At 42.5% G+C, this 21,521-nt stretch overlaps 1 protein-coding gene across 7 annotated transcripts in view; it reads right to left on the bottom strand.

Annotated features, from left to right (window-relative positions):
- Positions 1 to 21,521, bottom strand: part of dtx1 (deltex 1, E3 ubiquitin ligase) — a 50,067-nt gene that overhangs the window by 23,832 nt on the left and 4,714 nt on the right. For 6 of the 7 annotated variants that reach the window (XM_015972180.3, XM_015972182.3, XM_015972183.3 and 3 more), the window contains exon 3: positions 760 to 1,507. In XM_015972180.3, the coding sequence (XP_015827666.3) occupies positions 760 to 1,507 (748 nt within the window). Of the gene's footprint in view, positions 1 to 759; positions 1,508 to 6,616; positions 10,125 to 21,521 lie in introns of those variants that run through there. The other variant, XM_070546545.1, reaches the window with a different exon arrangement.

Below are 21,521 nucleotides of genomic sequence, written 5' to 3'. Positions count from 1 at the left end.
GGTGAAAGTATTGTTCAAACACGCTGTAAGTGTGTCTCTCCCCATGAGCTGTGAAGATAATACCGTCAAATTAGTTAAGGAGGGCGTTTATTTTAGTAAAAGAAGGCAGGATGAGAGGCCTGAAGTATTAGTTACGATGCTAACTCACATCTTTTCCTCGGTTTCATTCTCTGAATTGGTCTGAGGTCAGAGCTGTGTGCTGAAGCTCCGATTTTCCCTTGATCCATTATTCATTTTTCCCCAGCGGAGATCTGCCTCCATGGCAAAACAGGCTTCCGAAGCTCCACCAGCATCCCGCTTCACTTTTCTGACAGCGCATGCATATGACTCACGCTCAGTGAAACAAAGATGCAGCTAACTAAATGCACATTTCACATTCCTCACATGCAGCATCAGACGGTTTTGCACACGATGACATAACAACCATGGAGCTCTGATAGCAACAAATTAGTTTAAAGCAGCAGCAGCAGAGCGGTCCAGAAGAGCAGCAGTATTTCACGCCTACTGGGGCCAACATAAGCTCATTATGGAGCAACCATGACAAGCACATATATGGAAATCAAGGACTTTTGCCTAAATGCGCAAAGGAGAACATGAGTTGAACTCTTCAGTCTGAATATTCACTGATAAATGCGTGAAAAAGAGCTGCGAAGAAAGTAGGGAATTAGAGAAAGTAAACATAAAGCAATGGTTTGGGTTTGAAAGAGGAAGGAAAACTAAATCTGAAAATTAAAGGAGGTTTTTTGGAAACACAATTACCCTGGTGGGATTGCTCCTCGCGTGGTTCCCATGGAGATGCGCTGAGTGCCTGGACGGTTCAGGTTGTTCTGTCTGTTGATTGTGAGAGTATGGTGACCATGGGAGGATGAGAGGGACGGCATCACAGGGGAACTGTGGAAGTTGGCAGAGGACAGCGGCGACTTCACCTGTTCAGCTTTAGATTGCCCGCCTCCCACACTGATGTTATTGTTGTTGGTGCCAGAGGAGTCGGACGTTGGAGACCACAGAGACGTCCCAGCAAAAGTGTTGCTCTGCCGTACTGTGGTGTGTGTTCCTGTCCCGCCCGAGTTGCCAGCTGTCCCTGTGTGGAGCTTACGCCGCTGAGACGCCAGGATGGCATTAGAAGCAGCTCTTGTGCTGTTGACCAGGATGCACTGCTGGCAGGAGCAGGGCTGACCGGAACTGGCGCCCACGGGCCACGACTGGGACTTGGGAATAGAGCCCATGATGAGCGGGTAAGCCAGGTCCATGCGCCTTCGCAGGCGCCGCTTCCGCTGGCTCTGCCTGTTGGTCTGAGACATGCTGTTGAAGTCGATGAGGTAGCAGAAGCCCAGAGAGATCAGGTCCAGCCACGGGTGCTGCTTCTCGTAGGCGTTCTGGATGGTCACACAGATCTCCATGTCATACGGTGTCCATGAGCCATTGTCATTCTCCCACTCCCACACCACACCTTTCCCCGGGGCAGAGGACGGCTCATAGAAGTTCCTCTGCACTGGTCTCATGGTGCCTGAATGGAACGACAAGAGAAGAACAGAAACCGTTAAAGCCGTTCTCATCTTCAGATCTAGATAGGCAGGCGGTCACATTTAAAGAGGAGTGTTTCTGTGGAAACGTCTCTTTAAGATCGCTGAGTGACTATGTAAATGATTACAAGAAGATGATTACAAGAAGAATAAAATGTGATTATTCTTTAGGGACTTTTAGCCTGAGGCAAAATATTCTTGCAACTTCAGGCGCATCTTGTAAACAAACAAGTGCTGACACGAAAACACAACCAGCTGATGGAAATGAGATGTACTGCTTCACCACCTGTCTGCAGGGATAACAAGCTGGTAAAATACATCATTCCCAAAAGCCTCCACTTCATAGAAAAGTGCAAACCCGCCCCGGCCATTCAGAAGCAGACATCATACCATCATGCCTTACTTAGATAGTCTGCACTCTTTTCTATATGGCTACAGAAAGCAAGGGGGGGTTTGGGCTGAGAGCTTTGCACTTCGGTACCTCTACTGATGACAACTCAGCTCCCACCTCCATTATAACACAATTACTGTGGTCGCATGGGAAATCAGGACACCTCAGCCTATCCATCTCCACACTGCACGTCAGCAAGGGCATCCAGGCACTCCTGCAGAAAGCATCACACACCTCCCGCCTCCCCCCAGCTAATTTAACGGGTAAATGCATACCCCCATGCCAGGGAGAGCCGTGGTGATAATGGAGGAATGGGAGTGTGTACCCCTCATTTGGCAGCTTGGTGCCAACATCAGGGAATAAACTGCATCAGCAGAATCAGGAAGTGTGACCTTGATTGTGTCCTGCAGACTGCTGCTAAAGGACTCAGTTTTGACGGCTAATTTGAACTGGAGCTGCTAGGAAAAACACACACACACACACACACACACACACACACACACACACACACACACACACACACACACACACACACACACACACACACACACACACACACGACTATTCAGTGAGCCAGCTGCCCGTGTCTCACATCCTCACTCAGCTGGCCATGCATAACATTCTCTGCACAGTTGCATTGGTGCTTACACTTGCTGCCTTATTTTTTTCTGTAAGGAAAGCAATAAAAAGTGATACAGAATATCGTGCCGGCTGTGGAACAGGAAGTTCCAGTGATGAGGGATCAAACGGCTGCTCCCCACTGTGGCGTTAGAGGGAACACTTTCAGTCTGACTGTGTATTTCTGGCAACAATCAACAGCAAAGCAGGGTTTTTTTTCCACAGGTGCCATAAATATTTGAACATGTTGAAGATGTTTTATCCCCAAAAATCAATTTATGTTCTCAGTTCCAGAGGAAATTTGTGCGGTTTCTCTCGTTGAAAGCAAGTTAGAAATGCTTGCAACGATCTCTCAGAAATATGAAAAATGGCCGTAAAAAGGAGAGCAATAAACCTCTCCTTCATTCGCTACAGTTCTGATGTTGTGATGGGGTCATGAGCTTTTGTCAGAGCAGCTCGCTTTGTTACCATAGAGACGAGTCCCTTTTCAAGCTCCACAGTGCCGTTCTGATAGAACAGGCTTTTGATTAAATCTATTGATTTCCAAATTCTCAATTCCATATTTATGGTTTATTAGAATGAGTCTATATGTCAGCTTGCTTTTGAAGCAAAATTTTCCTTATCTTCTGATAACGCCTCTTTATACAAGGACCAGTAAGCTGTAACTGTTAGGAAAATGGTAGCATGTGAGGCAGCTGCTCACTCTGTGTTTGAGTTGTGCCAAACAAGCTGCTAAGCAGGTATTAATTATACAAATTAAACTAAGGTGTTACAGGATGGGGATGACAAGCGAGAAAAAGATTCCAGGCAGCTTAGCAGCTTTTTAGATGCACAAAAAGGTTTGAAAAACAGAAAAGTGGGATTTTTTTTATCAGTCTGTGTTAGAAATGCACTGGTTCTAGTTCTCAGGGTGGATGCAAACGTTTAATTCTAGACGTCTCTGTTCTGCCGATACAAACTTTGGCTGAGTCCAATTTATCTCATAGCACAATAATATAAAGAATCTATAAATATTTTAAAGGTTTGATTAGCTTTAAAGGGATATTCAACCCAAAATTAAAATTGTGTCTGTTAACATATTCCCTACAGTTAGATTAGAGGGGAAAAACATATTTTAACCAGTCCAGACATTCTTCTGATCCGGCTGTACTCCTTTAGCTTTAGCTGAGCATAAAACACAGTAAGTAAAGAAATAAAGAAAGAAAACAATCTTTTATATAGCACTTCTCAAGATAAAAATCATGAGGCGTTTAACAACAAATAGGAAGGTAAATCCTCTGTGTGACTTGGGCGATTGCTGATGAATGGAGGACAAAAGAGTTTACTGATCATAGGAGATGGAAGCCGGGACACTACCGAAGAGGATCGCAGACAGAAGCAAGGCTAAACCCTAACCCTAACCAAGCAAAAGACGCCTGCTTATAAACACAAATGCACACGTTGTTGGCAAACCAGCATAAAACAGAACCACGCGCACCAGTTTTTATTTCATTTTTAAGGTTTGGATGCATGTGAACATTTAAACAGAATATTCTGAAATTGGTGTAAAGAATGCATAATTTAAATAACTAGTCATGAGGCATAAAACTTGAGCCCTGGGCCTAGAGCCTTGCTGGTATATTTTGTTACTATAAACACCAACAGCAAATAAATAACAGCAGCTTGATTTGTCTTTGTCTTAAATCATCATGAAAACATGGTTTTGAAAGTTGTGCATGCTCACACATTCAACAGCGAGCACCGCCCAGACGGTTTGTTATTTTGGAACTGAGCAGCAGCAAAAAAGACAGAATAACATTGTTAACTCAAATATATTATAATGCCAGGAATAAATAAATGCTTTACACATTCTTACCAGCCTGTAGTTCTACTGTTTTCTAAAAAAATGCACAAGATTGATGCTTTAAAATTTAAATGGGGCTGAGCCCCATCTTTAAATCTATATAGGATCCCCCTAGAGTTGTTTAATTCACCCTGACCTTTTAGTGCTGGTGCACCATAAGGGTATCTGACACTTAAGAAAAGACACGTTAAAGATACATGGTTTGGTGAAGTTGGGAGGGGGATGGGGGGTTTAGTTGCACACCTGACAGTTATTTATTTTTTTATTATTTTATTTGTTTCCCGTGTCCTGTCTGGCTGTGAAGCAAACAGAATTGATGTCTGAATGCTGGTGACAAGCCTTATAGATTTACTCTCACGTGGAGCATCAAAGCTTCTGCTTCAATGTCACGCCTGGTACTTAAAACTTTATTGTTATTGTTTTTGAATGCTTTGTAATTCCAATCAGACACGGAGACAGAGGTGAAAGAGAAAGGAAGAGGCAACGGGGGGGGGGGGGGGGGGGGTTTCCACAAAAATAAACACTCGATGATGAACAAGAGTCTGCTTCTAGACCTGCAGAAAAGGGACACACCACAACCCAACAGGAGCAAGCTATCACTGCGTCAACCTGACGAGGAAATAAAAAATCAACATTGTTTTACTGAACAGTCACACGCTAATAAATCACAGTGCATTTAGTGCCAACCACAGCTTTAAGACATGTGTTGAACGTGCCCAAGTCCATACTTATGAGAGCACCTGTGTGTGTATGTGCTTGTATTTGTAAGGTTTCTCTATAGGAGCGTCCAATAGAAAAAGCGAAGGGCCACAGATCTGCCCCCCCAAAAATGTGTAGGAGAATGTGTAGGAGATGGAAAGAGCTCCAAGTCCCAGAGATCCTGGTGCTGCTCCAGAGGGCAGGGACCCCATGGAGACTGCAACCGGAAAAGCCCCTCACCCCTGACAGTTTTAATGATACTGAGATTTACATTATATGTAGTGTGTGCAAGGGGGTGGGCTGAGTAAGCATTGGCTTATTCCCACTCCCTCTGGGCAAAGACTTGTTTTCAAAAGTGTTGTCTTATGTTTAAATAATCAATCAATCAATCATCAATCAATCAATCAATAAAAAATTATGATTATCCCACATGAAAGACCTGTCAATTCTAGTGTGATATAGTATCATCAAAGGTGGGTTCAAGGACAAGGACATTTATAAGATTTATTTTTTCTGGTCTTCGCTCTTAAACAAGCATTCATGGTCTGAAGGAAAATAAAAACCTTTTTTTGTTTGTCAGACTAGCTGATCACTCTAAGTCTATGTTTTTTCATTTGATACATTTATATGTGTCTCTTTATTTCATGATCCTAGATGATGTTCATGTTTTAGCAAAAAGACAACTATCTCTCCTCAGAAACTTGCAAAAACATGTGGGGGAAATATAATGAAAACATTCAGATTTCAAACATCACCCAGCTAGTAAATGCTGTGATTACATACAACACACCCCATACCCTGAGGTTAGTATCCAGTGTTCTCCCATTGACCCCTTGCTCTTCCTAACAGGAAAGCGAGTGAGAGAATCCACTTCCTGTCTTACCCTCTGTGCATTTATCAGCCATCTTTCCTGCCTTCCCATCTCATTGCTTATTATCTCCCTCCCACAGTGTCCTCCAGCTGTCCTTTTCTTTCCCAATACCAACACTGAGTGAGCAATAGCTGAGTGATACATTGCCACAATCAAGCCTCGCTATGAGACTCTAACCCCACTGACACGTAGGACCAGGAGGGTTCAGGTTGGACTCAACTGGCCGCTCCCCGCTAGGGGAGCCGTGCCATTTCACATCCTAATAGCTGTTTTCGTCTGCTAGTGATTTACTCTTTGACAGACAGACCTTGACTGTCCTCAGAGCTCCACTGCAGAAGTAAGTCAACAGGCACGATGATACTTTGAAGCTACTTGAACTTTTATCAGAGATGTACAAGAAAAAGAAAACATATGGAATGGTCACAGGGTGTAATCAAACCTCAAAGCAGGACTCTAATGTATTTTTATACAGAAACAAAGATTATTACACACTTATCATCCACCCTCCAACCTTTTACACTGACTCTACATAACAATCAAACCGTAAAAGATGAGAAACTTATAAAATAATTGTTTGTTATCTTGTTAAAGCTTGTTCAGCCACTGGTGCGGTTTCTCTCTGGTGAACAGGGAATTAGGTAGAAATCTGCCTCTCAGGCTGAGTCACTCACTGAGGCCTCTCTGCTGTGGTCACCCAAGAAACAATAATGGAAACACACTCGCTGGAAGCTATCGGAGTCTTGATCTGTTGCTGCAGGTTAAACCAGACGAGCTGCCGCAAAATGCACTAGCTTCAAACACTGTTGTCACAGAAACAGCATAGTAGGATTTCACCACCACAAAGCCACTTCTGCAGAGAGAAGCCCGAGCAGGAAGGAGGCATGAGAACCACTGTGCTCATCCTTTCCCTGAGAACAGCAGCAGTAGATCTCTCCTCCTGTACTCATCATCTACTGCTGACGCCAGCTTCCCTCTCTCCATCCCCTCCTGGATCCCTACCAACATCGTCGCACTGAGACATTCCTCACATTTTCCACTCTGTCACTCACTGGCCCCTGTCCTGCTCTCACACGTATGGTGCTCAACTCTTGGACGGAGATTAGAAGTTGGTGTCACTGAGTAACATCACCTTGCGGTCGCCGCTCAAGTGCTGAGCCGGTATCAAGCTTTATAATATTTCCTCATAATAGCCAAACCCCTCTAACTTCCCCGGAGCTCTGGCGAGCCCATTAAAACATAAAGCTGCGTTTTGCCTTTAACTACAGAAGGAGGCCAGAAACAGGTCCGACATCATACGCTGCTTGATTGGTACTTAAGAGTGAGCTAGTCTATGGCTTCTGCCTGGGAAAGTTCATACTGCATAGAAATATAAAGAAAAGCATCAATCTGTTCTTCCTCTAATGCATAAGAAGCAGAAAACTCTTTCATCTAATTTTTTTTCTGGAGGTCTAAAGAAGATGTAAAAAGGGTTGTAAGATACTGCAGCTGGCAGACGCACACGTCTATTGCGAGTAACTGAATATTTTTTTTATTATACTTTATCAAATCCGTCTACCCATTGTTGGCTATTGAAATGAACATCAAATCACCTCTGGCCTCAAAGCTTACAGAAGGAATATCAGGATTAGTACCTTCATCAATAACCAGCCATATCTAGTCCTATACATGTCTACTGCCCTCTGGTGGTAAGGACCGATTTTATTAGCCTATTATTTCTTTATTGTTCTATAATTACATAATAAAATAAATGTGATTATTATACCATTATTTATTAAAAAGACAATTTCGTTTTTACCAGTTATCTCTGGAAACATCCATCAAAACGTTGAAAATGAATGAAATTATGCCCAGTTGTTGAAAAACATTGGTGGCTTTGCAACATAATATTTTGATATTGGGACACCTCACCTCAGATTAGATAACAGCAACACGACTCTACCACTGACTTGCAAAGTTGCTGTTTTTTCTCCACAAATAACACAAGTATGGAGGAGTTCTGCTGTGTGGTAAAGTTGCTAATGCTAACAGTTAGCTTCTACTAGCAGAAACATTCTCAGCTGTTTCCTGGACGCTAAACCAACAACAGCCTTCCCCGTCGTGAGCCAAGATGGGCAAGTCCACGAATGCTAATTACAGTGTGACGTGGATCTGTCAGGCTTTTCTAATCTTAGAGTTTCACCGTCTATTTTCTATTAGAAGCTAATGCAGGAGACAGGTGTAGGAGCCTATTTTCATGCTCATATGACATTTTTTTTATCCTCAGACTGACACAAATGGTTTTTATCCTAATGAAAAATCTGAGACTTGCTTTTATCAAAATACCACAGAATTACCACTTCTGCTCAGTTTTTACTGCGTTTACGGGACTTTTCCATGACAAGCCTCCTTTTAGGAGCAATCACATCACTTTGTGCATTAACAGAAATGTAAATGTAGACAAAAACTTGCAGTACTGAGAATAGTAGTCCCTCAGATCTTAATATGTATTTAAACTCAAATCCTATCAGGACTGAAAGGGAGACATTTATTGCACATTGTGACCAAGAAGGGTTACAACAATATTGTCTCTGTTTGGTAAAATCATTACAGCATAAATTAGCAACAAGCCAACAGTTGTTTTTGTTTACAGGAATGCAGCTTGACATTGAGGATGTTCACGACAGACGGGCGAACCATCATTGTCAACTGAGGCCTGCTGTGACCCTGAAGGGAATAAATAGGATGTTAAAATAACAACAACAACAACAAAAACAATTGAAGAAACACCAGCATCTGTGCAGAAACAGACCATGAATTATCACCACCCAGCATCTCTCATGAATAGTGAACTCATAATGAATATGCTAATAAATTCTAGTGTGTGGGGAAAAAAAAATTGAAGCACGTTTGATCTTTTCACATAAGTCCCTGAGGCACACTGTAAAAAAAATAAGATGACTTTCATCTACCGACAAAGACCATCACAAACAATAACACCAGCAGACTGTTAGAGACGATCTATGTGGTTAAAGACTCACTGACCGAGAGGAACTACGTCTGTCAGAACGAGGTGGTCCTACATCCCGTGATTCTGACGAGAAGCAAATTCTTCACTGAAATGCGTGTTTCGCTCAGGCTTTAGATGTGAAACACTGTCTCCTCTTCAAAAGCTGTCGTCATACCTGCACATCAAAGACTAAACGATCCGTAAGCGAATTATCTACTCGTTAACGAGATCAGAGACAGCAATAATGAGCATGACAGCCTGGTATTAAGCTAGTTTAATAGCACTGAACGTTACAATATTTCAGATCTTCTGCTCTTCTTTCAAAACAATCAAGCTTTGAAGCTCCTTTTTTTCACTCAGAGATACATTTTTTTTTTGTTCCCAGAATACTTAGTAATTGGGCTAAAAGACTCGAATGGTGACTTGGAGCCCTTTAAGAGCCCGTCTGCTGTAAAAAACAAACAAACAAACAAACAAACAAACAAACAAACAAAAAACGGATGAAAGAACAGATGCAGAGGCAGATGAGGGGATGAAAGGAAGGGCAGGGATGGAGAGAAAAGGTGGAAGGGTAGACTGGCCAATGAGAGATAATAGGTGGAAAACAGGAAGAATCGAAAAGAGGAAAGGAGTGAAACGTGATGAGTGTAGGTTATCTGCCAAATAATTAAAAAAAAATGGAAGTGGTGGTGGGGATCTTACTTGTGTTTGAGCAAAGAAAGTGAACACTGCAGTAAAACACGCCCAACTAACAGCTTCACTGCCAACAAGACAAAGTGCTCAAAAAAGTGGCTTTGCTCCCACTGCAACCGTCCTCTTCCTCAGCCCCAAACTCTCCTGCACCCTGGCAAGGAGAAGCTGGCCTGTTACTGTGCACTTGTGCAGCGTTTGCACTTACTCAAGTAACACAAAACGAAGAAAATTTCAGAAAATTAAGTTACAGCCCTGTCCACCCTGCCGGCTCCTGCACTGCAGCAGCTGGACCAGAGCGGCCTCTGAACAAAGCCGTGGCGTCCTTGGCTCCAAACCTTTGACACTGTGACTCACTTTTAGTGAGCACGGTTCCTGCACACGAGGATGATGTTTGAGCGGGACGCGGCACACAAAGAGCTGAGTGTGCCATGTGAGTTATTTCAGTGCACAATTGTTTCCATTTCACACCACTTCAGCTAGATCATGTCCAGCAGGAACCTCGTTAGCGTTTCAGCGCCGCGCCGTCACGTGGCTGGGGCAAACGAGCAGCAGGCACAGCTCCAGGCACCATTCCACACACACACACACACACACACACACACACACACACACACACACACACACACACACACACACACACACACACACACACACACACACACACACACACACACACACAGGGAACAGTGACAGGGTAGGATGTTTGTCATTAGAACAGGAGTGACAGTTGATGTTTGACAGAATTTCCTACCAAAATTTCAGGTTGTTATTATTATTACAATTAATTAGAGATCTGCTCCTGCTGCAAGCAGGTCCCTTATTATTATTCACCAGAAGATTTGATCTCTTTATTAGTTTTCTTCTGCGTTAACCCCATGATGCATGAATTATGAAATCTTTAACCATGAACAATTTTTTTCATTCATCTTTAGGTGTGAATGAAACAAATTTATATATATAATCCTCAATCTCAGGATTTTCCACAAGCTCCATGCAGAACTGAATGAACGCTTTCATTTCTGGGACAGCTACAGAGTCGTACCAGTCATTATATCTGGAGCTAGATTTCAGTTCCTCCCTCTCTACATACTGGTGAGCATATCAGTTAGTTTCAGTTGTGATGAGGGTCCAGAATTCCTCATCCAAAAAAACTGACAGAAAATCAATGTGATCTGAATTTGACAGATCCCTGTCTCCACAGTATCCAACTGGCTCATCAAAATGCCTGATCCACTTGGAATACTGTTCCTCTTCTCCCAAACTAACCCAGCCATCATCATTATTATTGTCACTGAGGCTGTATTGGGCCACCCCCCTGCTAGCAGTGATTTTGTCCCCCGCGGTTCCTCCTCCTCCTGCTGCATTTCCCACGGTTTACACCCCAAGGGATGAATCGATCACAAGCAGAGTTTTCACCGGCCCCCCCAACCCACCACCCCACCACCAACCCCCACCACCACCCCCCAGCACGGACCCAGTACGAGCTGCTCAAGGCCCCCCCGCCACCTGTCTTTCCCCGACCCAGCGGTTTCTCCCGCTCCGGCTCCAATTCCTGCGGACAAGGTAGGGGCTGGATGGGCTGCTTGTGTAGACTCGCTGTTGCTGCGCGCCGAAGCCACGCTTCTTATTATTCTTCCTCCGAATCCGAATCTGCCAGTACTACACGAAGAGCTTCGTAAGCACCGAACATTCCTCTCGGCATTGTGTTTTTTTTCCTCCACCACTCGCTCACTCTCACTCGATCAATCAAGCCCCGCGGCTATGCGACTGGTGGGCGGGGTTCAAGCGCTAAATACTCCATAAATTTGAATAGTAGCACACCCACAAAAGCTGCTTGGATTGAAGTTACAGGTGTCTGCCACCCCGCTGTGTAATGTATTAACTGCACGAGGACTCATTTCTGCTGCTGTGGCTTATTAAATCCAACATTGCTGCTTGTCGCAATTCTGCGACTTTGACGCTTAAAGGGTTAAACTGCGCTCCCTCCATTTTTTTCGTGAGCAGCTCCAAAATGTGGCTGTCCCTCCCATTCCCCGACAACTGTCTGGTGAGCTGTTTACAAAAGCAAAATGTACTGCTGTTTACAGTCGCTAGTTGCCTGCAAGGGCTTGGTGGACATTTGACGCCACCCTCTATTGCACCAAGGAGTGATCTTCACACACAAGTCCGGCGTTGTGGCAATATCACTTTCAAGCGTGGTGGTATGAAAGCTGCAAAATTCCCACTTTGCCATGCCGCCATGCACGAGGTGTGTCTTTATGAAAGCAGCTTGTTGAACTAATCCCAGTTTCTCCAAACCAAGGCCATTCAGAGAGCTAAGATGTTCATAACTTTCCCACAAAAAAAAAAAAAAAAAAAAACACGTCCCAACATCTGAATTAGTGCTTTAACGAGCTTTAAATACTGGGAGGAGTTCTTGGTGTTATTTAATGCTCCAGCTGATAATTATGAAGTAATAAGTACACTGTTTCTGGTTTTGTGTTGCTAAAATGAAGAATGGCGTCTTTTTAGAGGCAGAAACTGTGACACACACCTTTAACTTTCCATGTGTGTTTAATGTCGGAACGTCACACCTACAGCGTGTCCGTCGCCCATCAGAGGACTTGTTGAGGAGACATGGGTTACCTCTGCCACTGTGCACAAGTAACACCAACTGCTACACGACACAACAAGCACTAACGAGGCTCTGAAAAGAGGAAGAGGGTTTCCAAACAAAGGCAACCTAGTTTCTTGTTGTGTGGTCAGCATTTAGACATCAGATTTCTGACTCACGCCTTTATTCAAACAAACGCCTACAAGTTTTTGAGATAGCCTACTCAACACTTACCGTGCACAAAATATGTTAAGTGGGTGTTTTCTTCTAACAAGAATATTTTTGTCCAGCAACAATAAATTAAAACAAGTAAAAGAAAAACAGCTTGAAGTATCAGAGTGGAGTGTGACTCATCAGGATGAACAGTGTGCAGCTGAAATGGGCTTTTATAATCCACTTCATGGCTGTCAGGCATGCTCAGGTCTTATCAGAGGAAACGTAACGCAAACTGTCCCCGTGCCAGACTACAGTGGTCAGCTCTGATCAGCGGTAAAACCGGACGTGGTGCGAAAGTGTTGAGAAAGGCATCAAGATGCTTTATCCACCCATCGCTGAGATGAGTTTACCAGAAACGGGTTTTCTCTTTTCCCCTGAGAAGCCTAAACCCACATTGATCAGACGGCTTTAAATGTAAACAAACATCTGTTTTAATCTGCTTTAACTGCTCATTTTAATTTTACTGCCTTGTTTCTTTGTCAATATGACGCTTAAGTCAGTTTGGAACAAAAGGGGATCATAAGAGAACAAAAGGATGGAGGTTAAGATTGTGTTTGTGTTACAAAAAGTCTAAAAGCTTTCATCGTGCTTAAAGCCTGACCACACGTCTGGTGGACACGATCAAAGCCAAAACTGGTAACTCGGTGCTTCGCTGACTTTGAAGGGTCAAAACGCATCAAGCAAGTCGTTTCATGAGCTCCGCTGGGTCACCAAGAAGGAAAGGGAAGCAGCTGAAAAATAAATGATGTGCATTAAAACTGCATTTTAAAGATGGGCTTTTTATTTTGTGCAGATATCAGAATAAAAGTCCGTTTTAGTGCAGTAACACCTCAATGAAAAACATCGTGTCCTCAGCTCCCTAATGGCTGGAAGAAAAATTCATAATTTAGTCTGAGCTATAATTAATGCATCATTTATCAAATCTGGGAAGACATTATTAGTCTAGGATGGATTAACTTAAATGCATTTCATATTTTACGTGTATTGATGTGACGATTAAAAAGAAATGTACTGTAACCTTCAGACAAAAAGACAGTTTTAGTTTGAGACTTTGTCCCGTTTGTGTTGTTTTGATCACGTAGGCTACTGTTTGCAGCATCACGTGTGAGCGCTAAGCTAAAGCAACATTTAGACCTTCCATTTGTGAAACGCTGACAGCAGGAGAGTTTTATTATCCTGCATCACTGCAGCCCGTTTCCACTCTGACTATCCAGCTGCTACATGAAGTCTGCAGCACGGCATGTAAAACAGCAGCAGGTGATCGATAAAGCAAAGAGATAAATAATATTAGTAACAGGGAGAAGACTTAGAAACAGTGTTTGGTTTTCCAGGAACAGTTACATGCTGACTTAAAGCACAAACGGTTTCTGTTCATTTGGTTTTACAGCTTGTGATTATTTTGTAGATTACATAGACTTTCTATATGGTTTAATAAAAATAAATAAATAAATAAATAAATAACAGAAAGGCATTATTTTCACTGACAAATGTCTGAGTAAAATGCATCCATCACAGAACAGAGAGCCAAGCGGCTTTCAACCCCGATGCACTGTGGGTATAAATCCTGAATAAACTTGATGGTAAGTGAGCAGCTTCTCCAACATGGATGCAGACTGCCAGGGCCACCTGGCACATCTTCTCACCTCCATAGCTACTGCGGGACGCTTCTCCTGTCTCAGGATATGGACTCGTACCAAGAGCCATGATTTAGAAGTACTCGCAGGTGGCAGAAAACGAGGGCAGAGAGCAACACTTTGATATTCCACGAACCAGCCAGGCAGCAAACGATCCAAATAATTGATATACATAAAGTCCAATTAGTCATCATCACACACTGGTGGTGGTGGAGGAGACATGCACCCCCACTGTGTTCCTGACAGAGGAATTGGCTTGCAGGAAAAAAGTAACCTCGCACATAAAAGCACACATTCAGACAGTCACAACATTATCTAACATGTGGTAGGTGGGAGGGTGCGGGATTCCCCATTCATCCAAGGAAGTGTGCAGCTAAATCAGCACGGCCTTCATCTCTGCTGCCTGGGAATGGGGAGGAAAGTTCAGGGTTGGAGAGCGTTGAAGCATGGGAGCGTGTATACCTGTCTGTGAAAAGTTGTTGGACTCACACACACTTTAGTTTGTCCTAAAGCGGTAGCAGCCGGCTGTTTCTCCTTCTCTGATATTACTGAGTGGGGCTGGACCATATAGAAACAAAGCATATTGATATAAAATAATTCCTATTGATTGATATTGATAATAATTGGAAAATATTTCTTAAAGAGACTTTACGGAGTTTTGAATTTTTATGCTCGCGATTGCCCCCTCAGGCCAAAAGCGTAACGGCAGCTTCAATAGTAGGCTCGTGCACGAGGCGCACATGCTGTACGTGCACACTCCTTAATGAAAATAACAGCTGAGACAGTCCTATGTGTGTGTGTGTGTGTGTGTGTGTGTGTGTGTGTGTGTGTGTGTGTGTATGTTGCCTGGAGGACAGAGGACATGAGAACACGCAGCTAATTAATTAAATAATTTGGTTCTGTACCTTTCTCTTCAGCACAGCCAACAAAGGTTTATGATGGGTCAGTCCTCCTGCATGCTCAGATCATTCCCTTCCCTTGCTTGAAAAATTGTTCCAAAATGAAAGTTGAACCCACATCTTTTTTATCTGTGAATTCAATGCCGTTCGGCGAGTCTCAAATAAAAATTTGGGCATCTTACTGTAAAAAAATATGCCATTAATGTAAAACATAAACTCTAAATAAACTATATTCACATCCAGAATCGAACCCCGATCTTCGGCACAAGAGTCCAACGTTTAACTAGGTGAACTAAAGCACCAGTGACATCATTTGTATCTGTCACATTTATATCCTTGATGACAGCTGAAACAACGTTCAAAGAACGGTTCGGAGCTAAAATGGCTATTTTGTTGCTAATTTGCAGGAAATATCTAGAAGAAAGTTCTACAGAAAGTAGCTAAGGGTCCTCAGAAATGTAGCTAGGTTCATCACTAGGCGTTAGGAACAGCGACAAAGTCACTGAGTTGGCACTACCTCGCTCTCTGCTGCTAAAGCTACGGATAGCAAATGCTACGGGCTATGCCTGAGCGTGAACACGCATGAAGCAGCCTGCTCGACCCGAGCAGCTCTCTTTTTCTGTGACTTTACAGAAAAACAGGCAATCACAGTAAAAATGCCAGGGCTCATTCTACAGGACCAGGGCATTGCAGGAGAATGTATGAAGAAGACATTTATTATTTCTATACATGTTTTGGCTGTCAAACTTCCATAATGCCCCTTTAAAAATGTAGAAAATATATTTGAAGTGTATAAATGTATGAAGTGTAATGAAAAAGAAAGGAAACTTTTTTTTTTTATCAAAGTTTTATTTTTCTTCTCTTGCCTGACATGTCTACCGATAGATAAATATCATTATTGAATTATTGTCCAGCCGTGTTATTGAGTGGAGAACCTCTCACACCAGCGGTGTTCTGCAGCTACAAACACAAAACATGGAGAGACCGACAGCTGGATGGTCCAGACCCTTTACTGTCGGAAACGTGTAATTGACTCCACAATATACTGATAGCTATACTATGCTAGAACTTTAAGAGGCATGAAAACATGCTTGAAGCTAATTTGTTTTCCAAATTTGCTTTTGCAGCTTTAAATATCTGTTAATGCACCATTGAAATTGAGCAGTAAATAATATTACACAATAAAGTTTCATTGTTCACCCACAAAGATTTAGCACACATCTGCCAGAGTGCTCAGACTTTAGGAAACACAGAAATGGATGTAAGCAGGTGATGGAAGATATATTAGGGTACAACGCTGCATTGATGCTTCATTCCTTTCAGGAAGCGGCAGGCTGATGAGCAGAACCAGACAACAGGCTCTGATCTAAGTGACCTCCCAGACAGGCCTGATAAGAGAACATGGAGCGCACGGCAGCTTTAAAGCCGCTCTCCTGATGAAAAAGAGAGATATCCACTTCTGAAGTTAAAAGTGGTGACTAGCTGGATTACAAGCTGAAACAAGATGTGAAGAGATGATTCTGCTACCAGAGCAGGAGGCTGCCAGAGGCGGTGCTGTCTGCTCATCACTGTAATTCAATAAAAATGTGAACAGACCAAAGCACTCTGACTCCGGAGACCCAGTCAGGATTAAAATGAACAACTCCTACCTGGTGCTTTACAAAAATCAAACAAAAGATTTAAATTAAAAAAAAATAAACTTGTTTTACTGATTCTTCTTTTGACTTCCTTCCTGCCGTGTGGTTAACATAGCACTGCTTGGTCAAAGATGGGATGAAATATGTGTTGGTGGAGCTGCAGGTTAACATAAGCTTACTGAATATAGCGGAGACTTCACTGGTCCACTGAGGTCAAAGACCGCCATTGTCAACGTTTTAGCTAAAAATGCCCAGCTAATGTGGCGGTGATGGGAACCGCCTATTTTACTTCATTTAGTCAAATGAGAGGAACTGGCACCCCTCCGTCCAATAATGTCTATGTCTATGTAGACAACACACAAGCTTAACAGGACAACACCTTTAAGCATGAAACATAATGGAACTTACTTCTTGACTCCTAAAACACACACGGGATAACAGTAAAGCTGAGTCTCTGTCGTATTTCAGCAGATTGCAGCGCAGGAGCAGAGCGTGCAGCTACAGCCAAGATGTTCTGGGATGCTCAGGAATACGGCAGCTTACACAAAGTCTTTCAGACAGGATAGAGTCCAAATGTTTAGTAATCGATTCTGAATCTTTATTTGTAAGAATCGTGATTCGGACATCAATCAGCACCTCTAATAAAAAGATTAATAACAATAACAAAATCCAGAAAAGAGAATAAATTGCTAAGAATTACAAAAAATAAAATCGGAAGAGAACAACAAAGCCACAAATTCTAACAATAATGGCACTCATCTGAGTAGCATGCTGTAAAAAGGTGAATCTTCAGTTTCGCTCTGAAAACCTCCACCAAGCAGGCCCGTCTTTGCATGCTTAACGGATAATTTATATGTGAAACGGAGTTGCAGAAAACCTAAAGTTGTTTCTTTTCGACCGAATATCTAATAAGTACACCTTTCAGTCGACACAAAGATGTTTTTTAGAGGTTTTATGTTGGTTTGATGCAAATTTAGCTCCAGGATGAATTAAAGTTGTAAAAAAAACTAATTAATAAATGCATTAAAACTTAAATAAATTTGAATTACTAGAAAGTCCCATAATGCATTGTGGCAGTATTTGCTACTGGTCAGACCTAAGCTCTGGGATGGTCTCAACATTTGATGAAGAAAGTGTTAAATCAGATACTTTATAACAGATCTATTATACTGTTGTGGTTTGGAATTTCTAAGTTAACACCCTAAAGCTTATTTCAGCAACTAATTATCTTCCTCTGTCACATTCCATCAGGATAACACTCCGCCTCTCCCTTTGTTCCTCTTCACTCCTCACCTCTGTGAGCTCCTCCCGCTCCAGAGCATCCTCTTCTTGCTGACTTTCATCAGACTGAGGCTGAGAAGCCTTTTGATTCTGCTAAAGGTCTTCTCTGACAAATTACATTAATTCTAAAACGCTTTAAGAGGAAGCTACATTGGTCATTTAGTAATACATTCATCATTCTGACCATGGGATATAAAACAGACCATAACCTTACAGATTAAAGGCTTTGCTACTTGAATGAATACATATCATCTTCAGCCTCATGTTGCAAGATCTCATGTGATCTGTTAGGAATTCTCAGCTGCAACCACATCTCAGTTTAGCTCAAAATCAGTCAAAATTTATATTTATAGCCACATTTGTGTTTATTGTGATTGGCAGAGATTAGCTGCTGCACCCATTTGGAATTGGATTTACTTCAAAAATTAATCTGTTTTAAATTTAGATGAAGAATTTCTGAGTTTCTTTACAATCTGTTCCCAGATTTTAGAGCAAAATTGCAAACCAGAGCATTGAGGATTGTGCAAGTGATGACTCACAGCTAGTATAATAGCAAAGTGTAGCACAATATAAGTAATACTGACTGCATTATAGCCGTTTTTGTGATTTCTAAGATCAAACCGTTATGGTGGCTATTGGTTTACATAGACTCTGACAATAATGTGGTTACAGATGTAACTGTAGGGAATAACTTTTTGAACATTTCACTAAAATCCATTAGGGGGTCATGGAAAAATTTGTTATCAGAGAACATGAACTCTAATGACAAATGGTTGATTCAAAGAGACAATGTGTGGCTTTTACCATTAAACTCTGCAAATGTCCATCAAAATACTGTTGAAAATGAATTCAGTGATGCCCAGGTGTTGAAAAATATTGACGGCTTCATAACATAGAACCATAAAAATCGGGTCTAAAATACATGGGAGTGAGTCTCTGCGATGCCATATTAGACACAATGGTTCCTTCCATATGGGAGCCTGTGAGGAGAAAAAACATTTGCAACAAACAGTTACAAAACTTTTGCCTATCATAAAGTAAAAGTGCCATTAGTCATCACCGTGGAGAGCGGTGAGCTGCAGCAGTGGCTGCGCTCGGGAACTATTTGGTGGTTTAACCTCCAATCCAACAGCTTAAAGCTGAGTGTCAAGCAGGGAGGCATTGCGTCCCATTGTTAAGGTCTTTGGTATGACCCGACTGGGATTTGAGCTCTGATCTCCCAGTCCCAGGCGGACCCTCTACCACTAGGCCACTGATCTGGTGGCAAGTGATGAAAGGGAGTCTGATGTATGTCATTTTGCTGGAGGTTGAACAATCTGAAAAAGTACTCAGTCGAACTACACTTCCAGGGATTTTTGACCCTAATGGCTATCCGTTGGTAAGGTCTTACTTGAACACAAAAATAAAGCTTGCATGCAATGATTTAGGAATGTACTGGCCCCTCTCACCTGGGAAAACACACACCTTCACTTTAAAGGCAAACATCTTGAGTGACCAGTATAGTTGGACTACGTGTTGGATGTGACTTTCTGCTACTACAACACCACGATTTAGCTAAAGTTCTGTTCACTTGACTGAGCTAAAGCTAATTTTGTGCCCGCTAATATTGATTGGCTGTGGGGGGTCATACTGAATGGGATTGGCTCCAAATGTTAATAGGTTGTAGAAGAACATCTGTAACACTTTACAATAAGGGTCCCTTTATTAACTTTACTTATTAATGTTACTTTATTAACGTTACTTAATAAACCATTAAATAAAGTATTAACTACTGCTTAATGTTATTAAGTAATGCGTGACTAAGCAGACTCCCCCTGGCCCTTTTTCCTAATCTTAAGGGCACTAAACAGCTAATATCTGGACCATTAGTAAAGAAATCCTTTGTTTATTAATGCTTAATAAAGCACTAATTAACATAATAAAGGGACTCTTATTGTAAAGCGTTAACGGAACATCCAATAAAGAGTGAGTCCACTTCCAAGGGTAGCATCCTTGTAAGCACGTGTCCTACCCGGTCCACATAGGTTGGGTCCTGCAACAACCAGAAGTGAGCTGTTGTGATTTTGGACAGCTTCACTGTGATGTCATCGGCCTTAGACTGTGTACTCAGAAGGATGAAGGCCCTGGGTTTGGACATTGGCTAAAGACTTTTAAAGAGTTTTGCTAAAATTAGTCAATTAAGTCATGAAATACTTTGCAACTGAACACACACACGCGCACGCACGCACGCACACACGCACGCGCGCACACACACACACACACACACACACACACACACACACACACACAGATAAAACACCCAAACACACCTGTCAGGTTTTTTTGTGGAGGGTTATAAAGTCTTCAAATCCATAATGACTCTCCTCTGAGTAATCAGAGTACTTCGGTGTCTAAGCCAAAAGAAGCCTTTATATCGAGGTAGATTGTGCTTCAGGAGACCTTGTGCCAGCCAACATCACAGTAATGATTCATGCACCAAACTTTTTGAAAACAACAGCAAATATGCTCCAATCCCACCCAACAGCAAACCGCTCCGGTGCGCTTCTATTTCCAGAGGTTTCTTTACATCCTTTCTCACTAGAGAAGCGTGAAGTCTCCGGGCTCCGCTCTCGGCTCATTTTCACTTTATTCTGATGCAGATGGGATTTCACAGCAGAAGCTGGTGTGCACAGCACCTGACCTTTCTCACGTACGGAACAAAACTCCTTCTCTCGACTTCCTCCCACAAACCACCAAAGCAGTTCCCACACATGCTCCTTTCTGAACAAGATTAAAGAAAACAAAGCCCTCTCCAACAACCTGCAGTGTTACACTCAGCGAGCTCACACGTAGCACGGAAACACCGACTACTGTTCGTCAGCTCAACACACAGCACTTCAGGTCTTTGTCTTTGGCTGTAATTAGTCACAGAGGGCAGTTTGCTGAGGGAAATAATCCAGAGGAGAGGAGGATTATCATGCCTCTGGAACCAAAACAAACAAAGCCTCTGCTTTGGCAACATGGCAGCTGATCAAGGGTTAATCTGTGCAGTCACACACAGGCCGCCTGTGTGCAGCCGTAGTGTCTTTGCAAAACTAACCACACGTATTTTGTTGTGCAACTACCTAAAACACACACACACACACACACACACACACACACACACACACACACACACACACACACACACACACACACACAAAAATAGCAGAAAGAGATTTTAATTAGTTGGAATTTAAAGAGAGAGGTTTGCTGCTGTGTTATTTAATTTCTGCCTTTAACAAAGTTAATGTCCTTTCTTAGTAAAATATCGCACCATACCTGAATAATGCAGATGAACCGTTATCTCCAACATTGTGGAAAATATTGAAAATGTATGTGTTTCAAAGCCAGGCAGCCGAATCATCGTCTGCAGTGTGACATCCAACAGACGGGCCTGTTTTACTAAGGGAGTGTCTGGTGAAAAGAGAATTTCTCCAAAGCAGTGTTTAGAGGTTTAAATGTGCATCTGGGGAGGAGAACAGATCAATTCTCATTGGCCTTCGGCCAGATATTCACAATCGCAAAACCAGGAAACATTTCCAGCAGCTGGACTGGGATGTGGACCCTGCATTGTGGAATTCTAATGCTAATTAAATCCAGATGTGTTTACAGAAAG

Source organism: Nothobranchius furzeri, chromosome 17 (genome assembly GCF_043380555.1).
Source record: "Nothobranchius furzeri strain GRZ-AD chromosome 17, NfurGRZ-RIMD1, whole genome shotgun sequence".
Classification (NCBI taxonomy): domain Eukaryota; kingdom Metazoa; phylum Chordata; class Actinopteri; order Cyprinodontiformes; family Nothobranchiidae; genus Nothobranchius; species Nothobranchius furzeri.
Note: the sequence above shows the minus strand (reverse complement) of the source record. Positions and strands in the feature narration are given on the sequence as shown.